This window comes from Kwoniella mangroviensis (assembly GCF_000507465.2).
Source record: "Kwoniella mangroviensis CBS 8507 chromosome 1 map unlocalized Ctg01, whole genome shotgun sequence".
In the NCBI taxonomy this organism is placed as follows: Eukaryota; Fungi; Basidiomycota; class Tremellomycetes; order Tremellales; family Cryptococcaceae; genus Kwoniella; species Kwoniella mangrovensis.
Genome location: NW_027062533.1, coordinates 10,050,630 through 10,074,612, shown reverse-complemented (window position 1 = coordinate 10,074,612; position 23,983 = coordinate 10,050,630). Strand labels below are relative to the sequence as shown.

Here is a 23,983-nt window from a genome sequence, read left to right as displayed (position 1 = left end):
GAAAGATCGGAAAGCAGAGATGCTAAGAGGGATGATTTATATACACATATACACAATCGTTATCCATCTGCGGTCCGCCGAGTCGTTATTACAGGGTAGGATGAAACGAGATCTTCTTTGTGTCGAAGATTTATGAGCACAAGCTGTCCCTCCTTTGTTGAATGGTGTATGACGTCCTTCAAAGTTGATTCGCTATGTGTCCATTCTTCATCCCTAGTTTCCAGTACTGATCTATGATACGATCTCTGCGGCGAAGTAATGGTGCTTATCTCGACTGATCGTGTAACTCTTAGCAGGTCAATTAATTGACAAGATAAGATATGAGATGTGGGATTCGATTCACCGACATCCAACTTACTGGTCCGTCGTTCCGAACAACGTGATCCATGGTATGTGGAGGTATGTGGGGTAAAGTGGGGTAATCCTCAGAAGCTCTTAACATAGAATTATGCACGATGGCTTATAGCGAATACTGGACCTCTGACCAGTCATTCATCATAGATGCATGCGATGGGATATAGCTACTTAAGCAACGGTCCACCTCACTCTTCATCCTCATCATCGAATATCACCTGCTCTTCCTCTTGCCCCTCCTCATCTTCCGAGGCAAATTCAAAACTGACTATTCCACTACCCAAAAGATACCCAATCATAGCCATACTCGCCCCAGCAAACCATAACCATCTGCCTCTTTGAAACTTCTTTTCCTGTTCGCTCTTCTTCTTTTCATCTTCCTTGTTACCACTCTCTTCGGCTTGTTCGGGAGAATCGAAGAATAGGGATTTGAATGATTCAACGTATGTTTTCTGCGTTGTTGATGTAGGCGTTGTCAGTCGGGGAATCGAGCTCCAGGTTTGGTTTTGGAATAGGAGCGAGAGTATCCTATCGTGGTGGAATACTAGTGTAGGATAATCTGATCGGATGAGGTTAGGGAATAAAGGGTTAGGTAAAGTGGGAGTGAGGATGGAAGTTAATCGTGCAAAGAGAAGTAAATCCAGTGTAGTTGGTCTATTTCCTTTATGATCAGTATATGTGCATAACCATGAATTGTAAGTATATTCACCTGTTACCGAAGAAGTACAGTTCATCACCGAGCCTCCTTACTATTGGATCGAAAACAGACTTGATCTTCTTTTCGAGCTACATTATCAACTGATATATCAGCTTACAAGCCTACGAAGCGCGGAAACACTAAGCTGGATGGATCGACTAGTTTCCTTACTCACCTCCTGTTCGCCCCATTTCTTTCGTCTCTCTTCAGCGTCCCTTCCGGCAGTCCAACCGCTCCATGCTCTAGGAGCTAGTGTTCCCGCAGGTCCAACTACGAAAGCTTCGCCTAATCTCTTTCGATCTTCGTCAACAGCGTCGCCTAGCGAAGATATCGAGATTTATCAGTCAAGGGATTCACTATTATTTGATGAAAATCTATCGAGAATGAACGTACCGCCATTCAATCCTCCTAGTCCCCATAATCCAACGTACTGTAATCTCGATCTCAGTATACTCTTAATCCGCTGAGGTATATACTGATTTTCGGGAAAATTGAGATTCTTCAATTGTGATTTTGCTATTGTTTGAGGATAATTAGGAGGTAATGAGTAATATGTGTGATTCTGAAAGGAAATCAGAGTAGCGAGAGAAGAGTGTATGTTAGCTTATCAAGCTCGGTATGTATAATTGACCTGGAATGACAGAACAAAAAGGTCTGTCTGCCTTGGTGGTTTTCCACTCACCACGAGATCAATGACGTTTTGCTCGATATAAGCTTTCCAACATTCCGCATCTACTTTATCTTGCCTACTCAGCCATTGATCAGGATCTTCAATCAATGGTAGAGAAGTGAGATGATTTTGGCGTATATGATGATTTAGATGTGTTATGTGTGGTAATTTACCTATACCATGTTAGCTTATTATGTTCTCCCTGAGCAAGTCCAAAGCTTATAAGATGCTACTCACCTCCATTATCGCCCCACCATCCAGTTTTGATTGCCCATCTACCGGGACATGCCAATTGAAGATAGGAAGCGAGGTATACAGATTCTGGGTCGGAGGACGGTAAAGGGTCGAGAGGTGGTGTGGAATGAAGGATTATAGGTGGATCCCGATTGGACATTTCGTGATACGAACTCTCGTCTGAGTGCGCTACTAGGTAGTACTTGAGATTATGATATGCTGTGAGCTCAGTCGATCGAGGCAGGGTGACACTTTGTCATGGTGTGGATTGACTTTGATATGCCTTGGACGTCGTTTCGGCTAATTCTCGAGCTGCGAGCATCATTCCAACTTTTTGATTCCGTGTTTCCAAGTAAGTGCATCTTTCGGTTGTAGATGAAATACATCGCCATGCTATATTAGTATGCTGGGAATCAAGCTACCAGAACGGATGCTCCTCTAATCTATCTACTGGACCGATCCAACCTCCATCTTACACTCCATATCTCAACCCGATTCTCAAATGTCCCCGGGTTGAAGAACACCTACTTCCCGCTCAACAGATCTTTCATCTTATTCAACGCATGTATCCTGGACTTATCTATCGATTCACTCCACTTCACCACGAACTCTTTATCCTATCATCACGAATGATATAACAAAAGTCAGCAAATCGTATAATTACAGACGAGTTAATGCAACATCCATGACTAGCCTGCAACAGTACACTCAAGAAGGACCAGCATCACTCACTTCAATCCATCCATCAGCAACATCATCCCATCGAGTTTCCTCTTTCACAATCTCATCTATCTTGCCAAACACATCTTTCAACCCTTCTTTCTGCAGTTTCTCCCTGACATTTTTCAAATTATTAATGTACTGAACTAGCACAGGTAACTTTTTCTTCCCCTTGAGGGGTCTATTGATCTCTATCAATTTGTTCAAGATCAAATCGAACACTTTGATCAGCTACATGGTTGAAATTAGGTATATCAGTTTTTCATGTCGACCGAAAGGACAGCGGAAAGCTAATGTACCTCATATAGACAGATCAGAGATTGTCTCTGTTCCCATCCTGATGCATCAGACAAAAACAATCGTATGCTCTCTGAAACGCCATCTGGTGTGTCAACTGATGATCTAAGTGGAGTGACAGGTCGAGCAGTTGACTTGCCTTCAAAGATTGATTCAACTTCCGATCTCGGTATCTCATCCGATGATCTCAAAGCTTTGCCAGCAAGGTTAAGTGACCTTTGAGCATTCTTCACCAGCGAACCCTCAGGCGAAGTCAACTGACCACCGATGACTCAGTCAGCATATCTAGAATTCGCATCCAAGTTCATGCACAAAATATTACTTACTCCTTCAGCCTCCACATCCACCTCCTCTATCTCCTCCCCATTACTGAACCTCGCCAAATCCCTATAAGACCTTCCAAACACCTGAACCCACTTTCCTTCCAACGGCTGCTCCAGGCTAGTCAAATCTTTGATCAAAGGTCTGTTGCCTCCAATCTCACTGATCAATTCCCAATTCCTCAGATCCACTACTTCCTCCTGTTCAGCAGCCAAATCCAACTTCTTCAGTAGCTTTGGACCATACGGCGCCGAGAGGTATGTAGCTAGTCGGGCTTGTTCTATCGTTCGACTATGGTTCGTAATGGATCTGGAAAGGGATGAGGAGATGTATTGAATTGAAGGTATTTTAGAGTACGTTTCATTACTTAGACATTCCTTGACGTATTCCGGGAACTACACATCACAAAAGTCAGTACTTCTAGTATCATTTGATGACCTCAAGGGATATAGATCCTGAGTGGTAGTTGGTCAACTCACATCGACTAGTGTTCTCTGATACATATCACCAGATTTCTTCATATGATCATTCCATAATTCTTCATTTGCTCCCAACAAGCTCTCGCATGCACCTCGTTCGGTATATATATGAAGTAAATTATCAATTTGGATCTCCGATAATTTCAGTGAACTCAAATGAGGACCAATCAGTGAAGGGGCTCCTACACAATTGAAGCAGCATCAGTATCATCCAAGGCATCGATCCGTTGTGTAGTTCACTTACCAATTAATCGATATAACCTGATCAGTAAAAATCTACCATGCGCACAAGCCGGACTATCCCCAAGAATCTTCTCCAAACATAATATAGCTCGGAACAGTAGTTCTACTCTGACCTTGTCGACCGACCATAATTCGATCAGTAGAGCTACGGTCACCAGACCAATTTGATCGGCAGGTCGAACATCCGTTTTCGGTAGAGTTTCACCTATTTTCACACAAAACCAAACCTGCACTATGAGCTGCCGAACTTTCAGATTCAATGACGTTGATCGACTGACCATATAGTATGCCTGATAGATACAAATCCCAATATTTCTTTATCTCTTCCAAATTAGGTTTCCAGTCCTTGGATTTTTGACGAAAAATGTATATCGTAGAGTTTATTTGTTCTCGGAAAGCCTGTTCGTCGGTCTATACGATCGTTTGGAATCAGATTCCAATCAAGTGAACATCAAATCTCAGCTCAGAAGCTTCAAAGCATACCAAGAATTGGTGGTTGACGAGGAAAAATAAGACATACATGTTGTTGAGAAGCCTGTTTATCCATCAACCTTTCTACCAACCCTTTTCGCTCTTCATCGTCCTTGTCCAACACACCCTCAATTTCAGTCACGATACTACCCTTCGAGCCCCAATGTATCCAATACTTCTCAACGGCTTTCAACCATGTCTCATTATCCCACACTCTGTCAGATTGTGGTTGATTTTTGCGTAAAATCTTCTGTAATTCCAATCTTGCTAATGAAGGTGATCTTTCCTTGGTTCCAAGTTCCTGCTCCAGCTTTTGTAACAGATCATCGGTGGATCTGACTTGCTCTCCACTTGACACGAGATGTCCGATACATAACAGTAGATGTCGGTAATACGAGTAATTCCTCTGCCTGTAATTCACATATCAGGCAAATTCTGAATTGGCCATCCCGATCGTAATCGTAATCTCCAGTCCGCAAAAGTCAAACAACAAATGAACTCACGAATCTTTATCAGCTTTCAACAATTCTCCAACCCATTCCCTCTCCTTCTCCCAGTACTGTATCGTATCTTTCCCCCCCTCTTCCATTCTTTTCAAAACCTCTCTAGCTCCTTCCATCCGCCACCAGAGTCTTACCAACCCCCCCTCCTGACCTTGATCTTGTAAGAACACTAGAGCTTCTTCAAGCTGTCCGGCAGAAAGGACGATCTGTAGTTTCAACCATAACCCTTCAGAAGTAGAGGGCGATTTTGACGTGTTTAGCAATAGTAAAGCTATTTTCAGTGATGTAGGATCCGAGCAGGGCGAAGGAAATGGTCGAGAGGGAGTAGGTTGAGGTGCTTTCTATATGTCATATCACCAGATGGCATGATATCAGTACAGTGCAGTATGATAATATGTATACTTCCCATATCTTCATGAATCATATGCTCACCTTGACCCACTCGCTCCATGCACTGAGCCTAGCCCACCTCTCTTCTCGAGTCAAATTAAATATCTTCCTACTGCTTTTTACCAGTACATCGGTGTTATTATCCGCCGCGGCATGCAGAAAAACCTGTTCGAGTAGTTGGGGTGAATCGGGGTGTTTGGACGATAGGTCGTTGTACAGTTGAAGAGCCAAGTCGGCTATCAATCGACAAGGAAAGTTAATGTCAATATGAAAATCAAAAGCTTATTAACGGAATGGAGATAAAATGGAAAAGTAGAGAAGAAGGCATATTCGATTAGGAAGCAGAAGGCAGGAAAGGCAAGATATGTGATATGTGCTTGACCACGCTCATATTCCATGAGAATATTTTTCCAAAGTGAACAAAAAAGAGTAAAAGACCAAAGACCAAGGACGATCACTCACTCCTAGCCATATTCCTAAATATCAAACCAACCCACCAAACTCCCCTTCCACTCATCTCCCCTAATCCCTTTATCTGTTCATACGATCCCAATAGGTCATCTTCCGATACACCGTTTTTCTGCTGGATGTACATTTTCAGAATCAAAGCAGGCTGGGATTTAGGTGATTTCTTTAGGTACCGAGTGAGAGTTGATTGAGCAGAGGTAAGTCGGTGGGATGATATGTCGTCTGGGTGATACAAGATCATGATGATCATGAAAGTCAGAGTCAGTCTCGTTTCACGATCATCTATCCTATGTTGAGGATCGAGGCTTATGCCAGTAGATCCCAACATTATTGATATCCCCCTTGATACTCATGATCACAGGTCACATAGTAACTCACCATAGACAGACTGTAATTTCCGCTCCTCAACTTCCCATGTTTGCTGTGACTTGGACATTTCGAACACCTCACAGCTCGAGCCGACAGTAGCAATAGGCCCAAGTCACTGTTGTCAGTGCTGAGGAGCTATGATTGAGTCTGAAATTGGGACGACAAGTAACAGAAAAGTAAACAGTCACCCAACGAAATGGAATTATCGAACGAAACGACGAAATCTCGGATAACTAACTCATCAATTCAAACATGAGCTCGGACCCATTTCACCGAAATCTATCACTGCCGCTGATATTCAATTCTCATCTATTTATGTATCATTCCTACGCACTTTATGCATTATGCATACAAGTACAAATCTCACATCAGAGCAAGGTGTGAGCTATACATCCCAACATCCAACAAGAAGTAATATGTCGCATACGTAATGAATGTGTGATATCAAGATGTTCACCCAAAAATAGATCCACAGCTCCTTTTCCTATCCTACAGTATATCTATATCGTTCACTCAACTAGGTACTCCACCTACTCCGCCAGCCAACATCCTCCCTCCCCCTCCAGCTACCGGTGTCGCAAAAAATTTACTCCAAATTCCCCAACTTTCCATCAAATCGAAGAAATTCACATTCCCATATCCCCCATTCCCACCTACTAAAGTTTGTAAAGCACTTGGGATAGACAATTCCAGAGATATCGATCCGAACGGTCCATTACTCCATGTTGAAGTGGATGTGGTGGATTGTCTAAAGGGTAAAGACAAAGGATGGAATGGGTCTAAAGTTGATATATGGGTTAAAGAAGTAGCGTAATCCAAAGTTGCTCTATATTACCCAATCAAAATCAGTTAAAACATCACATAGGTAATCCAATGACTCATTGGATCGGAGGAGAGAGTTACTGATGGACTCACCTAAATACGCTCCAGAGTATCAAAACCTCAACTAACCCCCATAAAACCCATGTACTCCAACCCCATCCTTTTCTCACCACGGTCGAAGAAGTATTAGCAGCTGTATTTATAGCAGACAAAGCTTCAAGCCATTGTTTTTGAGTGATCAACAAATTTTGTTCGGCAGCTGTCGTTGTTGATTTAGCATGTTGGAGTGAAGTAGTGGATAGTGTGAAAGTATTTGATTTGGGTGGGATAGGAATTTGACTAGAAAATTCAATACCCAAAATCAGCTCAACTCGACGTCTATCTTTTTGTATCTTGAGGCAAGCCCTATCGAGCTCGCTCGACGTAGCTCGTGACTCGAAGCGCAATATTAGCGCACTCACATTTTAATTTTTTTCAAAGGCGAGCTCAAAGATCCCTTCAACCTCCCCAGAAAACTTTCATTTCCCACCTCCTGTTCCTGTTCCTGTTCTTTGCTAATAGTCTTAGCTTTGGGTGATCGTCTCGGCGAAACTCTCAATCGATGTGTCGAAACACCTTCCTCACTTTCATCTCGACTGGGTGTGTCCGGTCTAATGGGACTATGTTGACTCAACGGGGAAGGTGAAAAGCGTACTTTGGGTTTCGAAATGGGTTGCCATGCCCCAGGTGGTTTAGGTGTAGGTAACGTACTGACATTAGGGTTTGCGGATTTGGTAGGTGTAGACAGAGACGGCGGTGCAAGTGCAATATTTACCTGTATTGGATCTTGTATGGGAATAGGTATGTCTTCCACCCCTCTCGGTGGTGTATACTCCTTTCGTACAGGTGAAGGTAGATTTGAACTTTGTCGGGTAAGAGGAACAGGAGATGTTCGGCCGTGTATAGATTCAGGAGTGTCTTTTTGAAGAGACGACCGCTTCCACTTGGTAGGCGACCTCTTAGGTAATATATCTCCCTCCGAAACCTCTTCACTCCTTTCCACTGAGCTTCTCTGAGATAGTCTCGATCTCAAGCCAGTAGCGGTTCCAAAAGATTGTGAGGGCGTCTGGGATCCACTCCGAGCCGTCGATGTGGAAGTTGAGCCTGAAGCTGACCGGGAAGTTGAACGAAATAGTGCTGCTCTCCTGGAAGAATAAGTATCTATTTCGCTAATTTCAGACTGAGCTGACATGTCAGGTTCGGGCAAAGCAGGTAAAGGTGGTGAAGGTGATGAGTCACCATGTCGAGGTGATGTATGGCGAGAGTTTCTCGGAGGACTATCGACCGGCTGAGTCTGTCCATCAGGAAATCGATTTTGATTGTGAGAACGCCGTAGCGCGTTTCCTGCAGGTGGTGATGAACTGAGATACCGAGGTTGAGAATTCCGTTGGTTGTTTTCTGGAGATATCGATGAATGACGAGTTTGAGATTTCCCTATGGATGAATGAACATCTACGCCCTGTCTCGACTGTATTGGTGAGATTGATCCAAAACGCGGCTGGACGTTTCTGCTTCGATCTCTCCTATCAGGCGATCTGGACGTACTCCGCCTCAAATTGTCTTCATGCCCTCTTCGCTGTGACTGAGGTATATCCACACTGTCCTCGATGACACTCTGACTACTTTCTTCCCACCCTAGCGCACTCAGCCCTTCATCCAGATCCAGCTCGACTTCACCCCTGACCTCTAGGTCCACCGCATTACGCGCAAAGGAGCTCATATCTTCCGGTGCGAGATCCACACTGATTCTTCGGGGAGTCTGAGGTCTTCTATGAGATTTTACTGCCTCAGGCGGAGGGGTCTGTCTGAACCTATTTCGTCTCGACGAAATACTCTGTGTTTCCTGAGGTAGTGATAGAATCGGTGATATCGCACGATCTTTCCCTTTTCTCGAGCTACTCGTGCTTGATCCCGAATCTTTCCGCATTAAATTGGTCTGAAGTTGGCCGGAAGTGGAGCTTACCGCGATGGGATGGATGGAAGAGGTAGACGAGGCTAAGAAAGCTTCTAGTCGGGTAGGAGGAGATTTCACTCTGGGTTGCGGTTGGATAGGCTCAGGAGATGGAGGGGATCGTATCGTGCCTACATCATGGAACGTAACCAAGATTAGCTTTTCTGCATGTTGAAAAGAAGGATGATATCCGCGGCTGAGAGCATCGTACGTACTATTGCGCAACACGGCTGCACGAGAAGGTAATCTACCAGGTTGACTAGAAGGTAGATTAGGGGAGTTGCGACCTATCGCAATGATACTATTAGGACTCGGGTTCTTCATTTTTCGTCAACACCATGTGAGGTGGAAGCGGGACTCACGCTCTCCTCGTCTAGCGGCATAAGGGTTTCCTATCCTAGGTGGCGGAGTTGGTGGACTCTGTTCCTCATCTTCACTTTCCTCGCCATACCTCTTCCGAGGAGGCGAACTGAGTCCAGCGTTATTACTTGCTACAGCATCATCTCTTTGGCGTTTCGGTCGGACCTCCTGCTCATCCTCACTGTAAGCTAGGGAGTTCACAGGTCTATTGATTTCCACTTCCTTTCGCATCTGATTCAACAATTCTCTCAGTTTATCTGTCGGATTAACCATCTTCTCTTCTTCCTCTTGGTGTTCGACATGGGGCTCATCGTAATCAATCAATTTACCTTCCCGCACACCAAAGGTAGTAGGCAATGGCGGCACTTCGGTTGGATCATCGGAGTATAAAGATGTGGTAGTTGATGCCCTACCTGGCATTTCAAGTTCGGGTGTAGATGAGCGAGGAGGAGTGGAAGGTGATGTTGATGGTGACCCGTTTGGGTGATTTCGGTACATCTGTGTTGAGTTTCACTCGGTTATCAGGTTGGTTGATAGATGCTGGCCTTCGTTATTTGGTGATCATAGTCGTCGCTCGTGTTCTAGTGCTAAGATATAGAATGTTCTTCATATGATGATAAGCTTGTGTACAGAAAACATGGATAATGAATCTTGGTCTGTTGATGTTTGTTTTCATTCTGATCTTTTGGTGGCACGCGTCTTGTCTGTGCAAAAACCCAAAATCACAATTTGATCCCGGTGTAAACACAAGTCCACCGTGGGAAAACCACATGTTGGTCACTTTTACGTCTCCTGGTCTGGCTGGGTGCGACCAGAAGGAGGACAGGCATTCTAACAAAGATCAATGTGAATGAGAAGAGGTGGATATGCATGTCTGTATGATGAGAGATGTAGGATGATACAATATAACCAGAACGGACACTCGATAGGCCATCCTTCATACCCACCTATCAGTCTTTCTCTGACCTTTCAACGGAGCTTCTTCACCTCCTCTCCCACCTCCCCATTCGGGTACGCCCTCGGGTCTAGGTACTCTGACAGGTTCGTAGTCATCCTGAGAGACTGGACTCATGGAGAATTTGGATTTCTTGGGTTTCCTGGGTATCGATGGTGATGGTGCCAGGTCTGCGTTTAAGGCCGAATCAGGGCTGGATAGTGAAGATATCTGGGACGAAGGGGCATTCAAGCGCTGTGGAATTCAGAACATCAGCATGTATTTCTGTCGAGCGATGCTGAATATGGCGTGTGCAGAAATAGTGGTGTGTATATCTTAAAAGTACCTCATACACCAACCAATTCAAAAATAGTTCTTGGATATTATTCAGAAGGGAACTCTTGCTCACGTAATACTCCTCTTTCAAATCCACTTTCCTCCTATCACTTCTCATCCCCAGTCCTTCCTCTGCACCTACACTCTGCACTTTACTCTGCTGATAATCATACCTCGTCTGAGTGAATGAGCTCAAAGCGAAAGATGAAGCCACGATTATACCGACGAATGGCAGACCGAATAGTACGAAAGGGTGTTTACGTATCTGAGTGAGGAAAGTTGGGGTGGTCTTATTGAGTGGTCTAGAAGAGAATGCTGTCATGATTGAGAGGTGTCGATCGTCACTTGTACTTGGCGACTGCGAGAATCAACGATGATGAGATGAGATGAGGACAAGTCGAAAAAGTCCAGAGGATGAACATCCCCTCCACATCGGTCTATATACCAATATAATTGTTGGGATGTTGGTTACGTAAACACTATGTTGACTGCTACCCGCGTATGCCTTCCCGCACTGCATCTCTTCAAATCTTGGCTGGTCATTCGCAGCACATAGCCTTGGCATTGAGACGGACTGGACAATCATCATCATCATCATCGAGATATAAATCACAAATCAGATCATCCACATCGCCGTCATCGGGATCGTACCGTCACATTCTTTGCCACCGATAGAACAGCTTTACATACTTGCGTCCAGTAGGTATAACAGTTTATAAAGGACCAAGGACATCAAACACGGACAAAAGGAATTTCAACTTTTCAACCTGACTACGCATCAGATGGACAACGGTCAACGAGTGACCCCAGCTTGAACATATACCTCATACCATCACAACGACGCATCCCATCACACCTTGATCATCTGACTCCATTTCTTTCTACTATCAACCCCAACTCATCTATCGAAGGAACATAGATCAACCACTTCCCAATCGACTCAAATATTCATAAACATCAAGACTGGCTGGTCAGCATCGCATTGCCCGAGGTCCTTTGTACACGACTTTCGACCCTTTCACCCACTCATCTGGATACCTCAACCCATTGATACTTGACCATTACCGTAATTCATTTTATCCAACCGACGAACCTCAACCTTCTTCTCGCATAATAATCAAAAAATTCTCGGTAGATCGCTGGCCACGGAGGTCAAGACAGTATAGCAAGATGGGTCGAATAGGTCTTAGAGAGATCAGACCACCGATACTCAGTCGGATACCTGGTCTATTGGGATTGGTGATAGTGGCAATTGCTTTGTTATCATGTATTGAAGGTGAGTCTGCGTATCCTCGACTTTTCTCTACAAGCAATTATTCTGATCAACAGTCCGATGTGACAGCCCGCTCACCCCATCCACCACCTTTACGTCGACTCGTGCACCCTCAATCATCATCTCTTGAGATCTTACCTCGTCGGCCACCCTCAAATAACAACCTAAATCCAAGGTATATAACGCACCTACCACCCCACCCCTCATCACTCAAACATTCCGATACCGTCATTCTCAAAATCGCTTTGGACGATTCGACCTTATCGCCATTCGAGCAAGTAAGCTTATTACTCCGACCGACCGAAAATCTGTTTCATCCTGATGCCAAAATCTCCTATGGCGATGCCACAAAGACCGAGAAGTTGAAAGAGGAAGATTGGAGATTGTTCACGGGCGAGGTGATACATCCGACATGGATAGAAAGAATAAAATCATTAGAATCTTCTGGACATGCTCTAGATCTATATAGGGGTCACGATTCGGTGATTGGTCAAGCAAGTATAATGATTCATGAAGCTCATGAGGAGAATACAGTCTTCGAAGGGACCTTTACAATTTACGGTGTGAGATATAATGTGATGACCCGAGAGAATTATCAACGTATAAAGACCAATGAAGATATAGATGTAGAATCGTTAGGCTCAAGAATGGTTGTTTTTAGAGATATCGATATGACTCATCAACACAAACTCAACTCGTCCACTCAATATGAACATGATAAACAATTTGGATCTGGATCAAGTTGTTCCCATGATAATTTACCATTCAACAATGAACTAAACAACCCCATATTCCGAACTCCATCTTCCTCAGACGAATCATTCATCTCACCATATTTCGGATTCGGAGGGTTATTCGGTAAAAGAGACGATTATGGAGGAATGACCGTATCATCTAATTTCATTGATAGTATAGGAAGCAACAATGGTTGTCCAAAACAACAACAGATCGTCTATATGGGAGTAGCCCTAGATTGCAATTACGTAGCAGCTTACAGCTCTCCCGATCAAGCCAGGACACAGGTGTTGAATGATTGGAATCAAATTTCGGCTTTGTACAAATCAACCTTCAATATTTCTTTGGGAATTATAGAATTACAAGTTAGGAATATGACTTGTCCGTCTACTCCTCCTTCAGGAGAGGAATGGAATGTCCCCTGTGGCAAGAACCTGACGCTAGATGAAAGATTGAGCTTGTTCAGTCAGTGGAGAGGTGATAAAGGGGATGATGGAGCGGGGTTGTGGCATTTGATGAGTGCTTGTCCTACCGTGAGTATCTTCTTCTTTAATAATCCGTGGGGTTTCCTGCATAGGGGTCGTTTCTTCTTTTATTCATTACAGACCTTCTTTCGCCTGCTTGTTGAACAACGGATTAATTAACTCATATGTACTCAGGACTCGGAAGTAGGTGTAGCTTGGCTCGGTACATTATGTCAAAATACAGCGACCCAACAATCAGGCCAAACCGTCTCTGGAACTGGTATATCCACAGCGACCAAGACGGAATGGAGCTTGGTAGCACACGAGATTGGTCACGGGTGAGCTGTCATATGACGTCGAAAAGGAAATGGGACATTCAGCTGATATGTCACTGTCATTGTCAGGTTCGGTGCAATTCACGATGTAAGCTACCAAACTCAGGAGCTGCTGCTGCATCGTTGACCCATTGCTTTGACTCATAGTGTACATCCGGCTGCTCGTTGTCCGGTTCGTGTTGTCCTTTGTCAAGCTCGAGTTGTGATGCCGGAGGATCATATATCATGAACCCGACAACGTCGAGCAGTGAACAGACTTTTTCAGCTTGTACTTTGGGCAATATCTGTGAGTAATCACTTCTCTCTGCGACGTCGCCTTGTGGATTTACACGATCTGATTCTTGTATCTCTGTTTGACGTAGGTACCAATATCGGAAATCGAGCTATATCCACCAATTGTATCACAAGTCCTGGAAGTAGAACCGTCATTTCCTTGCAACAATGTGGCAGTGAGTTCTGTTCATCGTACTATTTCTCTGTATTATCTGCTAACAACATCATTGTAGATGGTATCGTGGAAGATGGTGAAGACTGCGATCCAGGAAGCAACTCCACCTCAGCATGTTGTGACGCTTCAAGTGAGTCTCGTCTGCCCTTGCAATATGAGTTTCATGGTTGACGCAGCCGATCTGTCTCAGCCTGCAAATTCCGTGGTGGTGCTGTGTGTGATCCCACCAACGCAGCATGCTGTACAAGTAGCTGTCAACTCGCATCAGCAGGAACGGTCTGTCGATCCAGTATAGATTCAACCTGCGATTACGAAGAGACCTGTACAGGATCGAATTCGACTTGTCCTGATGACCGAACTGCACCTGACGGTACAAAGTGCGGTGATGATGGTTTAGCCTGCGCTTCGGGTAAATGTACGAGTTTGAACCAACAGTGTAAACTTGCCGGATCGAGCTTAGGCTTGTCGCAGGCCTGTGGTCAGAAGGATGATAAGACCTGTACGGTTAGCTGTAGAGATCCTAATGTAACGTAAGATCAATTCGTATGATTCACACAGATAGAATACACGCTGATGGAGTATGCAGAAACCAATGTGTTGTCTTGCAAACTTCCCTGGTGGATGGATCACCCTGTGGTGAGCTTAAAAATTTTCTTTTGGTTGAATATCAAGCTGATCATATGATTGAATGGGCGCCTAGGCTACGGTGGTCATTGTTACAACCAGACATGTAAAGCTGGATCATGGCAGGATACCGCTGCAGCTTGGTACACTCAGAACTTGCAGATCTCCATCCCTGTGACTATCGTTGTAGGATTACTAGTAAGTACAATGATTATCCAATTGCCTAATCTTCCTCGTTGCCGCATCAGGTACTGCATCTCTTGTCAGTGTCCTCAATTGATCTCGTTCGATATCATAGGTCCTCGGCCTTCTATGGGCCATCATCAAATGCACCTTCGCGGCATGTTGCGGTACAAAACAACGACGACCCCCTAATTCACGTAACAATGGTACAAGGGATTCTGCATACGTTCCAGCACCTACTGGTCCACCTCCTCCCCCAAACATGTCACAGCTTCCTCCACCACCTGCACACACCCTACAAAGACATTCCGCCTCGATTACCTCTGGTGATCCCTTGATGCGAACTGGAGTGATTGACAGAGATCCCAGTCCGATCCCACCTCCTCAGGGACAGGGAGGTACTTATGATAATGGTTATGGCGGATATAACAACCCTAATCCTTATGGTAATTCCTATGGACAAGGGTATGCTTATCAGGATGGAGGGAACCCCAACCTCAGGAACTCGGGGAGTGGTTGGGTAGATGCTAGTAGTTATAATGGACCGAATTATGGGTATCGTGAAGCTTATGGAAGATAAGTATAATCAAAGATTATGCTCGATTCAAGATGGTTGATCCCCAGAGCAAACAATGCGATGAAGATTCACCGAGATGAATGATCGACAGGATATAGGATATGCAGATGAGAAAGGATGTTAGACTATGTAAATGAACTGTACACTGTATATATACATATAGGCTTAGAACGATTTTCACGATGATGATCATTTATGAGATTTCTTGAATTTGGATGGACTATTCATGTATATTATGTCATTCAAACGATCATTGTGACTTCGAACGGCCGATACCGTAGTTATTTCGTGCCGATCGAGTCATACTGCACAACGAGTCACGACGATGTGGCACACCGATCGTAGGATCAAGTATATCTCCTACTTAGTACTTAATACTCAGAAAAGTACAAATTGATATGGGATCTGGGGTATTTGCACCTTCTGAGTGATTCGAACATGCATCTTGAACGCACCTCAAGATCTACTGACCTCTATTTCCTTATCATCAATCCTTGATCGCTTGAAGCGCCGCCCTCCAGCGTCCTGATCTTGTTGAATTGGTTGATCCTGGTCATCCCCAGGCTGCTGATCAAGACCTTCCATAGATGAATCGTTTGGGCCGATCTGTGATTGACAGGTAATCGTCACACTTCACTCCCGACCATCCAGCGAATCCTTTCAGCCGAGAGTGTGGCGAGCTTTGCTGCTAACATCGGGAGATCTATGCTTACATGGTAGCTGAGACTATCTCCTCAAATCCTTTACGACTACCAGATGAAAGGATGTTATCGTCATTTGGGAAGAAGTCGACTTCGTCATCATCGAGGACCAGTGTGAATCGTGGTTGTTTGGGTGAAGGCATGACGATGAAGTGATTGGGGGCTGGCGTGGACAGGTGGATAATTGGGTGAAATGTGATTCGAATCAGATATTAGGATATCTCGTAATTCAAATTTCAGTATCTGAGCTATACAGTGAATATATATGCATTGGGTATATCTCTACGACTACTACAGGCAGATTGTTAATCCCGATATATATCCCCTGTGAGCACTGATCAATTAGGGGCGATCGATGTCTGAAAGGGCCCCTTTCTTAGCCTCCGGATTCAAAGAATGTCTGTTTGACACTTTTAAACGATCTGCATCATCAGAGCATCTTACCGACTGAAGAACCACCGACTTATCTCGATTGCAATGCATATATTAACCTCGGATACATTGCTTGTATCAAGCCTTCCAGCCTTATTTCACCTTCTCATCAACTCCCATCTTTTCAGCTTTCTCCGCCAACAGCCCATGTTCATACTCTTCTACCTTCCTCTCCTTCCTGGACCTATGGATCAAGTAGCATTCTCGGAATGACAGCACAATAAGGGTCAAGAGTACAAAGGCGAGAGCACCAAGGGTCACTTTGACGGTGTCAACAAACGGTGGTTAACATTGCTTCAAGGGGCGCACAGTACTTACGCTCGATTAACAGCTTTAACCATCCTTCTAGACATACTGATCCGTCTGATGGAAGTGTTATTCCTGGTATATTGTCCAACATCGTGGATGGTAATATTTAATCAATCTCGATACTTGTAGACACCAAGGTAATGACAAGACTGAACGAATCGAATGAGATACATTGGTGAAGGCCAATAGCTCCTGAAGCGAGAGATTACAACCAATCACCCCTTGATCTGACACTTCCTTTCTAGTCGATACACTATAGACATGTCGCAGTGATTTGGACACTGGAATTGTACGGCATAGTGGAGAGACGATGCTTCAAAGCCTGGTGAAGCACGATGTGCGTCCGTGGAAGGTGTGACCTTCCACCTTCCTCGCCCAAATCATCATCATATATCCACCTGAGCTTTCAAACGAGACCACTGCAGACATGCATCATGATGAGCCCTGAAAATCAGGTTTTCCTCTTTCTCCGCCTCCTCTTCATCTTCTTCTTTGCCAATTTCCAAGAGAGTTTACTCTTTCTCACCAATGCCATACCCTCCTCCTGATCCGCTGAATGCCGCTTACTCCGAAGCCCCATGAATACTGTGAATATTATTATCTCGGATACCATCGAGATAATCACCCATTCTATTATATAAAGGCAAGTGTCGGCATTAGTGTCGATGTCGAGATAGCATCAGCGAAGTAGGCACTTGACTTACTGATGATGGTATCCCAAGTTTCGGAGGATATACATGTTTGTCCATTTGTCGTCCCGAAACCGTTCTCAGGCGAATCAAGATACTCTGACATCCTCGCTTTCTTCTTGCCAATTCATCATCGATGCTATTTCAATGTAAGTGAAACTTTTCGCGAACATCACGTCAGACTATTGTAAAAACATGGAATAGCAGCTACAATTGAGAGTTCAGGTATTGAAAGGAGTGACAATCATCTAGAGCCACCCCGCCATCCCTCCACGGTATTTGTTGATCAAAGGAGCTGTCGTAACAGATCCTCTTATCAGGCTCAGAACGAGAGCACGTCAATGCTGCCACGTCACTGATGGCTTCCCTCTCGATTCGCTCGTTTCAATCGGTGCTATAGTCGCTTTTTGACGCTGCAAATCATGATACAAGATTGCCGGTCTCGGTGACCGAAACAAGGCACACAGGCTGTTCAGAGCAGTGCATTCCAGAACAATGGCCATCCGACAAGGATTGGAGGGGAAAGCAAGTTGGTTGACAAGTTTGGGCGCTCACGCATGCAACGATACACCTCCTCATTTGTGTGTTCCACTCAATCAAATTAGCCGCTGACAGAATGGTGAGAGGTCAATGCTCCTTCTAGACTTCCTCGGTTTTCCGCCTCCGACATTTTGACAAATTACTGCAATGGAATGACAGGCACCGGATCGGAAGAGACTTTTCGATCACTGGGAACGATTACTAAGCATAACCCGTAAGTTCCTCGTTGGAAGTCGAACAATAAGAAGATGTGAGTGTTTCTGGGGATCTAACCTGATGCGTACATAACAACAGCGCCGCGGCACACAATAGCTCATCCAAGATGTTTCTTCGCATGCACAAGTCACCTGTTCCCACACATTGCGATCAGATACTCGGTGAAGAAGTTTGGAGTCTCGACTGTGTCTTCAGTACAGTACATCCCGTACCTTCCCTCGATCGAACGTTCAAAGGGAGTACTGCGCGTACCTCAATCAATCTATCTTACCTCCTTGTATCATCTTGCTTTCCCTGCATTCCGATGGGTCCATTTCATCAGCTGACAAATCCGCAATAAACCGGTCTTAAACGTCGGTATCAGCATGCAACAGGAGACATATAAAAGCCCTTGACTGTAGGTTGAAAGATCAGAACAATCATCTCAATCCACTAATCTTCATTACTTATACTTCTCTTTTTTGAAAAATGTTCACCTATTCTCTCCTTGCCATACTCCCTATCCTCGGACTCGCCTCAGCATCCGTTGTTCCTCGAGCATTTACCGGTACCATCCACCGTGAGTGCCTCCAATTGCTTATAGCCACGAAGACGCTGACCTCTCTTCAGCTGCCAGCAACAGCAAACTTTGTATCGCTGCTTCAAGCGCGACCACCGGTGCCAGTGTAGGCTTGTATGTTGCCTCGTCTTGCCGTCTCTATTTGTGTGTGATCGGAAGCTTACCTTCCATACAATTAGCGAGGCATGCGGTTCGAACCCTTCTCTCGAAACTTTCAACGTCACCTCATCTTCTACTTGGGATAGGGTTGAAATCGCCCTCAAATCTGATCTGTCTCTCTGCTTGGATGGAGGTAATAGAGCTCAGAGCGGAGGTGTGTTGACTCTGGGCACCTGCGGTGCTAACAGCGACGGTCAACTGATCAGCAAATCCACCGATGGGTTCCTTTCTTTCCAAAATGGTAAGTCATCTCCCCTTTCTCGATGAGCCAAATCCGGAATGAATTAGCTGATTGGTGTGAATCATAACAGCGTACTGCTTCCACAAGAAGAGTGACTCTGAGTTGGATATCCAAACTTGTTGGACAATGGATGATCCCCTTGTGAGTACCAGAGACAGTTTGCTATCAGCATGACGGAGCTGACCTGACGCTTGGTCTGAGATCAGAAATTCACCGTATCCTAACTAGTCAAACGAGGTTCGTCATAAAAGATCGGTCCATAGGCAGCAGGAATGTCTATATTCGACTTATATGTATTGTCTATGAATGAAACCGTCAATCTGTATGAACTCGCTTCGCTGTCACGTGCAGGAATGATACTGTATGCCAAGGAAATCGTGACCTAACAGAACGATCGAGCCACTGACGAGAGAATCCGAACATTCTCCCCGGAGCCTTTTTGCGAGAGGATTGTAACAAAATCTGCGTGAGAGCCGTGAAAATAAGCATGACATCAGTAGCAGGGGACCGCTTGTGGCATAGTTGCAGTATCGAAAGATCAGCCCTTATACTTTCGCGGTGACACCTGTACGAAACATTTGCATTCATCTATTCTCTGGAAGCTTTCGAGACCTTGTCTTATGCGAGATTGCTTTCCTTTTGGTGTTTGATATCAAGCGACGTAGGACAAATCAAACAGTAGAAAAGATGCAGTCAACGCCTTTGACTCGGCACTCCGTTGTCGCAGATCCGTTTCATGTGGATACGACTAACAATAGTCGCTCTTTTCATCGTGGTTAATGTCACCCTACCATCATATGCTCAAAACATATCTTGGCGATTATGCAACAATTCAGAATATCTCCAACATATATAAACAGTAGAATCTTTCCCGGTCGATGATCTCTTCCTCTCACCATCAACAAAACAACCGTATAAAAGCCAAATAGCAGGCACAAAAATAGAAATAGAAATAAACCAGTCATTCTTTCAAATAGATTACCTACATAATAATACATAGTCAGGCCGACAATCCATCCCCAGTCGACGAAAATCCACACAAGTTCCAATAACGCATACCTGAGAATGATGTTTCTCAAGGCTCTCTTCGCAGTTCTCCTTTTGCTGACTTCGGTCAGCGCCACCGCCAAACCTCATAGATTTGCAGAAAGGCAGGAAGGAGCTTCAAAGATTCAACGTAAGCTTAATTCGCTTCCTCGCTTGTATCTCGAGCTCACACAGTAACTCCAGCTGCCAACGAAGATGAACTTTGTGTTACCGTCATGCGCGGTGGAGCCGTCGTAGGAGCTCCTATTCAAATGTATGTCATACTCTATCATTGCCCCTAATTCATCAAGCTCAGCACTAATTTCACGTCGCAGTTCCACATGTTTCGATGATTCCGACCCATACGCCCATTTGCAGAGGTTTACATGTTCCGAAGAGGATCAAGGAGGCTTCTTATCTATTGCTTTGGAGTGCGATCCGAATCTCTGTATCGATAGAGGAAGCGATGATTCCGATGATGGAAGTGGTCTGCAGCTTCAGGAATGTACGGGCGGTACTACCTCGGCTCAAAATTGGAAACATGTCGATCAGCAGATCTTTTCATACTTTGGTGAGTCTCCGCCATTGAACCATAAGACAGAGTCTCTCTGTAGCCGATGTTAATCATCGTTGTATGGTAGATGGTACTCAGAAATGCTTGGATGTCCAAGAAGGGTCCGAACATTATCAAGGAGCAGGCGAGCCCTACGCCAGTGAGAAGTCTTTGCAGACTTGGCCCTGTTTCGAGGGTAATACCAATCAGGTAAAGTTGAGTTTCTGATAAACAACAATGCGTTGACAGATTGCTGACATAGATTGACACTTATACCATAGATGTGGAAACTGAGTCAAGCTTGACTTCTTTAATGTCGCGATGTTACATCTTCCATGCATATGGGTTCTCTCATCTATTTTTGTTTGCCATGTTGAAAAGGCGGAAGGTTGCTCCTGCGTCTTCATCTGTTGGGGGCTTGCATTCGTGGAGACGACACTGCTGCACTTCTGTTTACCTCTTGTACCGCCCCGGCCAGCAATCTTGCACATTTGCCCCTTTTGATGTGTTGTCGTTGTATACAGTATTTCAGTATACTGAGGATAAATTCGGGCTTGTGACCGAGAGCTAGAACGCGCGTAGTAGCCATTCCGGGGTTGTTCCAAATACCTGTGCAAGGATCCTTGTTAACGACTACCATGGCCAATGATCCCTCTACCTTCTATCCATCTGGCCTTGTTACGATAATCCTCCATGATTCTTTGATCTGAGACCTACAAATCCTCGAATGACAGTATGCACAATTCATTGTTCTGCCAACCCTTGTCTCCATATCGCCATTGTCAGCTTGCCGCAACCTGAACTGTACTGAATCATTACATGTATTGTTTTTGTCAAATACATACATAAATTTGTCATTAATCGTTTTCTCTCGTTAATCGCCATGAGAAGCACGTAATCCCCATTTCTCACTGATCCATCATACCATCACTGCCAATTCCCTTGCCATCCCGTTCCGCCCTGATTCTGCTGATTTTGATTTCCTTGACCTTGTTGAGGGTTGAATCCACCCATGGTCATTGGATCAAATCCGACCCCCACCCCTCCAAAAGGTATCATCCCCACCCCCTGCCCGATTCCCATCGGCATTTGCATGGGCATTTGCATCCCCATGGGTACCTGAGCGAAATTACCTGGTTGACCATTATTAACCCCCATACCCATACCTATTCCCATTTGACCATAAGGATTATTCGCGAATGGCATCATACCCATACCCATACCCATGCCCATGCCCATCATTCCCATAGGGTTCATCATAGGATTATTCACCTGCCCGTTGAAAGGATTATATCCCTGCATGCTCATGCCCAGATTTGGTTGTTGTTGAGGCTGTTGGCGTTGTCTGTTCTGTGGTCTGAAGCTTGAAGAAGTCGCATTAGGATTCGGACTTGGTCTATTACCTGTAGTGTTAGCGGTCAGGTTGCCTGTACTATTTCCACCAGGTAGATTTCGTGGACGACGTTGAGGTGATTTGGGACGTAAGGAGTCGATCTCTGTATGATAGGGTAACACAGGTCTACCATCTGATTCTGTTATCATCGCTGGGTAAGTCGTATGATCGAAGGGGACCACCTCTTGTGTTGTGACAGAAGAGACGGGAGTGGTAGAGGCCGTGACCCAGCCTCTACGTGGGTTGAGCGATGTGGGGAACAATTCCAGTCGTCTGGTACCGAGACAAAAGTTTTCGATGAGGGTGTAGAGAAATGGTGGGAATACTGGAGAATCACGATCTAACAAGAAGGGTGACAGGTCAGCGCAAAGCCGACACCGTTATGGGAGGGATCAAGTCAGAACAGGCCGGCACGTATGTGACTCACCGTCGTCTCCTTCCCAAATCATGACATCGGTGTCGACATTACAATGTACGAATCTCATATCGGTTGATCTTCTTACAGTACCCCTTATACCCATTAGACAGTGTTCTTTTTGACTAGCGAATAATGAACCATTTTCGATCTTTCTTCGTTTCGTAATACTTTGCGATCCTAACTTTTCATCTTGCTCTTGATTTATTTTCGCAAGTTCACGATCTTCGTCGGCAGGGTGAGCATCTGTCTTTGAAGAGGAGTTTTGTTTATTCGTTTTCACCCAAACTATATCTTCCGCCCTCCTAAATCCCCATTTCGCAAAACACTCTCTTCCCCTTTCCAGCCCCTCGTTATCCCCTTTGCCGACCCAAAGAAATACAAAACTTGGGTCCGACGATATCTGGCGGATAGGTAAGTTGGATGTTTGTTCCCATGATGATACCAGTGGATTAATCAAAATGACATCGAATTTGTTATTGGCCAGTCCGTTCTGTACTGCACTGGGCGAGTCGGATGGAAGTTGGAGGTATAGAGGAGGATGAGAATGGGTGGAGACGAGAGAGGATTTTAGATTCATGAGCTTCTTAAGTGCGGGATATCTGTAAATAGATGCAAGTCAACCAAGGTCGCTCGAGTTGGTCTTTGGTGGACTTAGTCAATTCACATGGAAGCGAGGGTGGTTATGCAGCAAGTGAGAAGGTCATATCTTGATACGAACTGAATTTCCATAAGATCATAAAGCAGATAGCTGCAATTGACTCACTCTTCACAGATCTCTTCGTCCCTCGCTCCCAATATCCAATTACTCGGGAACTCATTCTCTTCCGACCTTCCAAACCAATCGCAATAATCGTTCCTTATAGTCTCTTCTTCTTTCACATAATTAGTCACATTGTGTTTACTAGCCAGGTCTCCTAGTGTTGATTCACCGACTGGCGGAGGCTCGCGGCGGATGTTGAAATGTATTTTAGGTTGGTGTGGGAATGTATACTCTGGGTCTATCGTCCTTCGCCTTTTGGTCTGACGATTGCGGATGTCTTCTAGGAATGTCGAATGCGATGAAATTGCCGTGGTCATTTCCGCGTTGCAACTTTGAGAAATGACTGACTCATACCACACAAGATCACTGTTTTGTTTCCCGAGGACTGATGGATGTAAGACAGATGGAGCAATGCGAGTGGGAGATGAAATAAGCTAACGTATATATGTCTCCTTTGAAGAGCGAGGTGAAGTGGAGGTCATAACGGGATAGCGTATAAGTTACCATGCTCAGCTTTAGGCTTTCGGTTTTTGATCTTATCTCAATCGTGTTGCATGCATCTATGTTTCCGCTTATATCATCGGTTTCAGTACGTCGTGGATCACTTCCCAGATAGATAGGAAGAATATAAAAGAGAAAAAAGTCTATTTATATTAAAGGATAGGATGAGGTGGAAAGTTCAGGTAGATC

The 23,983-nt window shown here is 44.7% G+C and overlaps 8 protein-coding genes across 8 annotated transcripts; 3 read left to right on the top strand and 5 right to left on the bottom strand.

Annotated features, from left to right (window-relative positions):
• Window positions 1-542: 542 nt before the first annotated feature.
• On the bottom strand, window positions 543-2,115 carry I203_103818 (uncharacterized protein; the record flags this gene model as incomplete). Its single annotated transcript, XM_065517401.1, has 6 exons — window positions 543-1,015; window positions 1,071-1,140; window positions 1,227-1,369; window positions 1,445-1,613; window positions 1,734-1,894; window positions 1,959-2,115. 6 exons carry the CDS (start codon window positions 2,113-2,115, stop codon window positions 543-545), a joined length of 1,173 nt encoding a protein of 390 aa, XP_065374219.1.
• Window positions 2,116-2,479: 364 nt separating this feature from the next.
• I203_103817 (uncharacterized protein) lies at window positions 2,480-6,283 on the bottom strand (the record flags this gene model as incomplete). The annotated part of the gene is made up of 12 exons (XM_019147388.1): window positions 2,480-2,572; window positions 2,688-2,906; window positions 2,975-3,229; window positions 3,299-3,688; window positions 3,773-3,954; window positions 4,017-4,220; window positions 4,294-4,426; window positions 4,536-4,896; window positions 4,990-5,330; window positions 5,422-5,615; window positions 5,842-6,069; window positions 6,226-6,283. The coding sequence occupies 12 exons, from the start codon at window positions 6,281-6,283 to the stop codon at window positions 2,480-2,482; spliced, it is 2,658 nt and encodes an 885-aa protein (XP_019003053.1).
• Window positions 6,284-6,729: 446 nt separating this feature from the next.
• On the bottom strand, window positions 6,730-9,808 carry I203_103816 (uncharacterized protein; the record flags this gene model as incomplete). The annotated part of the gene is made up of 5 exons (XM_019147389.1): window positions 6,730-7,042; window positions 7,132-7,377; window positions 7,500-9,159; window positions 9,244-9,315; window positions 9,391-9,808. The coding sequence occupies 5 exons, from the start codon at window positions 9,806-9,808 to the stop codon at window positions 6,730-6,732; spliced, it is 2,709 nt and encodes a 902-aa protein (XP_019003054.1).
• A 517-nt stretch (window positions 9,809-10,325) lies between these two features.
• On the bottom strand, window positions 10,326-10,980 carry I203_103815 (uncharacterized protein; the record flags this gene model as incomplete). The annotated part of the gene is made up of 2 exons (XM_019147390.1): window positions 10,326-10,577; window positions 10,732-10,980. 2 exons carry the CDS (start codon window positions 10,978-10,980, stop codon window positions 10,326-10,328), a joined length of 501 nt encoding a protein of 166 aa, XP_019003055.1.
• An 848-nt stretch (window positions 10,981-11,828) lies between these two features.
• On the top strand, window positions 11,829-15,300 carry I203_103814 (uncharacterized protein; the record flags this gene model as incomplete). Its single annotated transcript, XM_019147391.1, has 11 exons — window positions 11,829-11,934; window positions 12,001-13,199; window positions 13,326-13,468; window positions 13,535-13,553; window positions 13,613-13,751; window positions 13,828-13,914; window positions 13,972-14,043; window positions 14,104-14,443; window positions 14,500-14,549; window positions 14,614-14,735; window positions 14,836-15,300. 11 exons carry the CDS (start codon window positions 11,829-11,831, stop codon window positions 15,298-15,300), a joined length of 2,742 nt encoding a protein of 913 aa, XP_019003056.1.
• Window positions 15,301-18,652: 3,352 nt separating this feature from the next.
• On the top strand, window positions 18,653-19,367 carry I203_103813 (uncharacterized protein; the record flags this gene model as incomplete). The annotated part of the gene is made up of 5 exons (XM_019147392.1): window positions 18,653-18,743; window positions 18,794-18,857; window positions 18,923-19,143; window positions 19,214-19,284; window positions 19,350-19,367. The coding sequence occupies 5 exons, from the start codon at window positions 18,653-18,655 to the stop codon at window positions 19,365-19,367; spliced, it is 465 nt and encodes a 154-aa protein (XP_019003057.1).
• Window positions 19,368-20,211: 844 nt separating this feature from the next.
• Window positions 20,212-21,027, top strand: I203_103812 (uncharacterized protein; the record flags this gene model as incomplete). The annotated part of the gene is made up of 5 exons (XM_019147393.1): window positions 20,212-20,320; window positions 20,374-20,443; window positions 20,505-20,740; window positions 20,811-20,932; window positions 21,004-21,027. The coding sequence occupies 5 exons, from the start codon at window positions 20,212-20,214 to the stop codon at window positions 21,025-21,027; spliced, it is 561 nt and encodes a 186-aa protein (XP_019003058.1).
• A 622-nt stretch (window positions 21,028-21,649) lies between these two features.
• On the bottom strand, window positions 21,650-23,610 carry I203_103811 (uncharacterized protein; the record flags this gene model as incomplete). Its single annotated transcript, XM_065517400.1, has 3 exons — window positions 21,650-22,455; window positions 22,543-23,132; window positions 23,297-23,610. 3 exons carry the CDS (start codon window positions 23,608-23,610, stop codon window positions 21,650-21,652), a joined length of 1,710 nt encoding a protein of 569 aa, XP_065374218.1.
• Window positions 23,611-23,983: the final 373 nt, after the last annotated feature.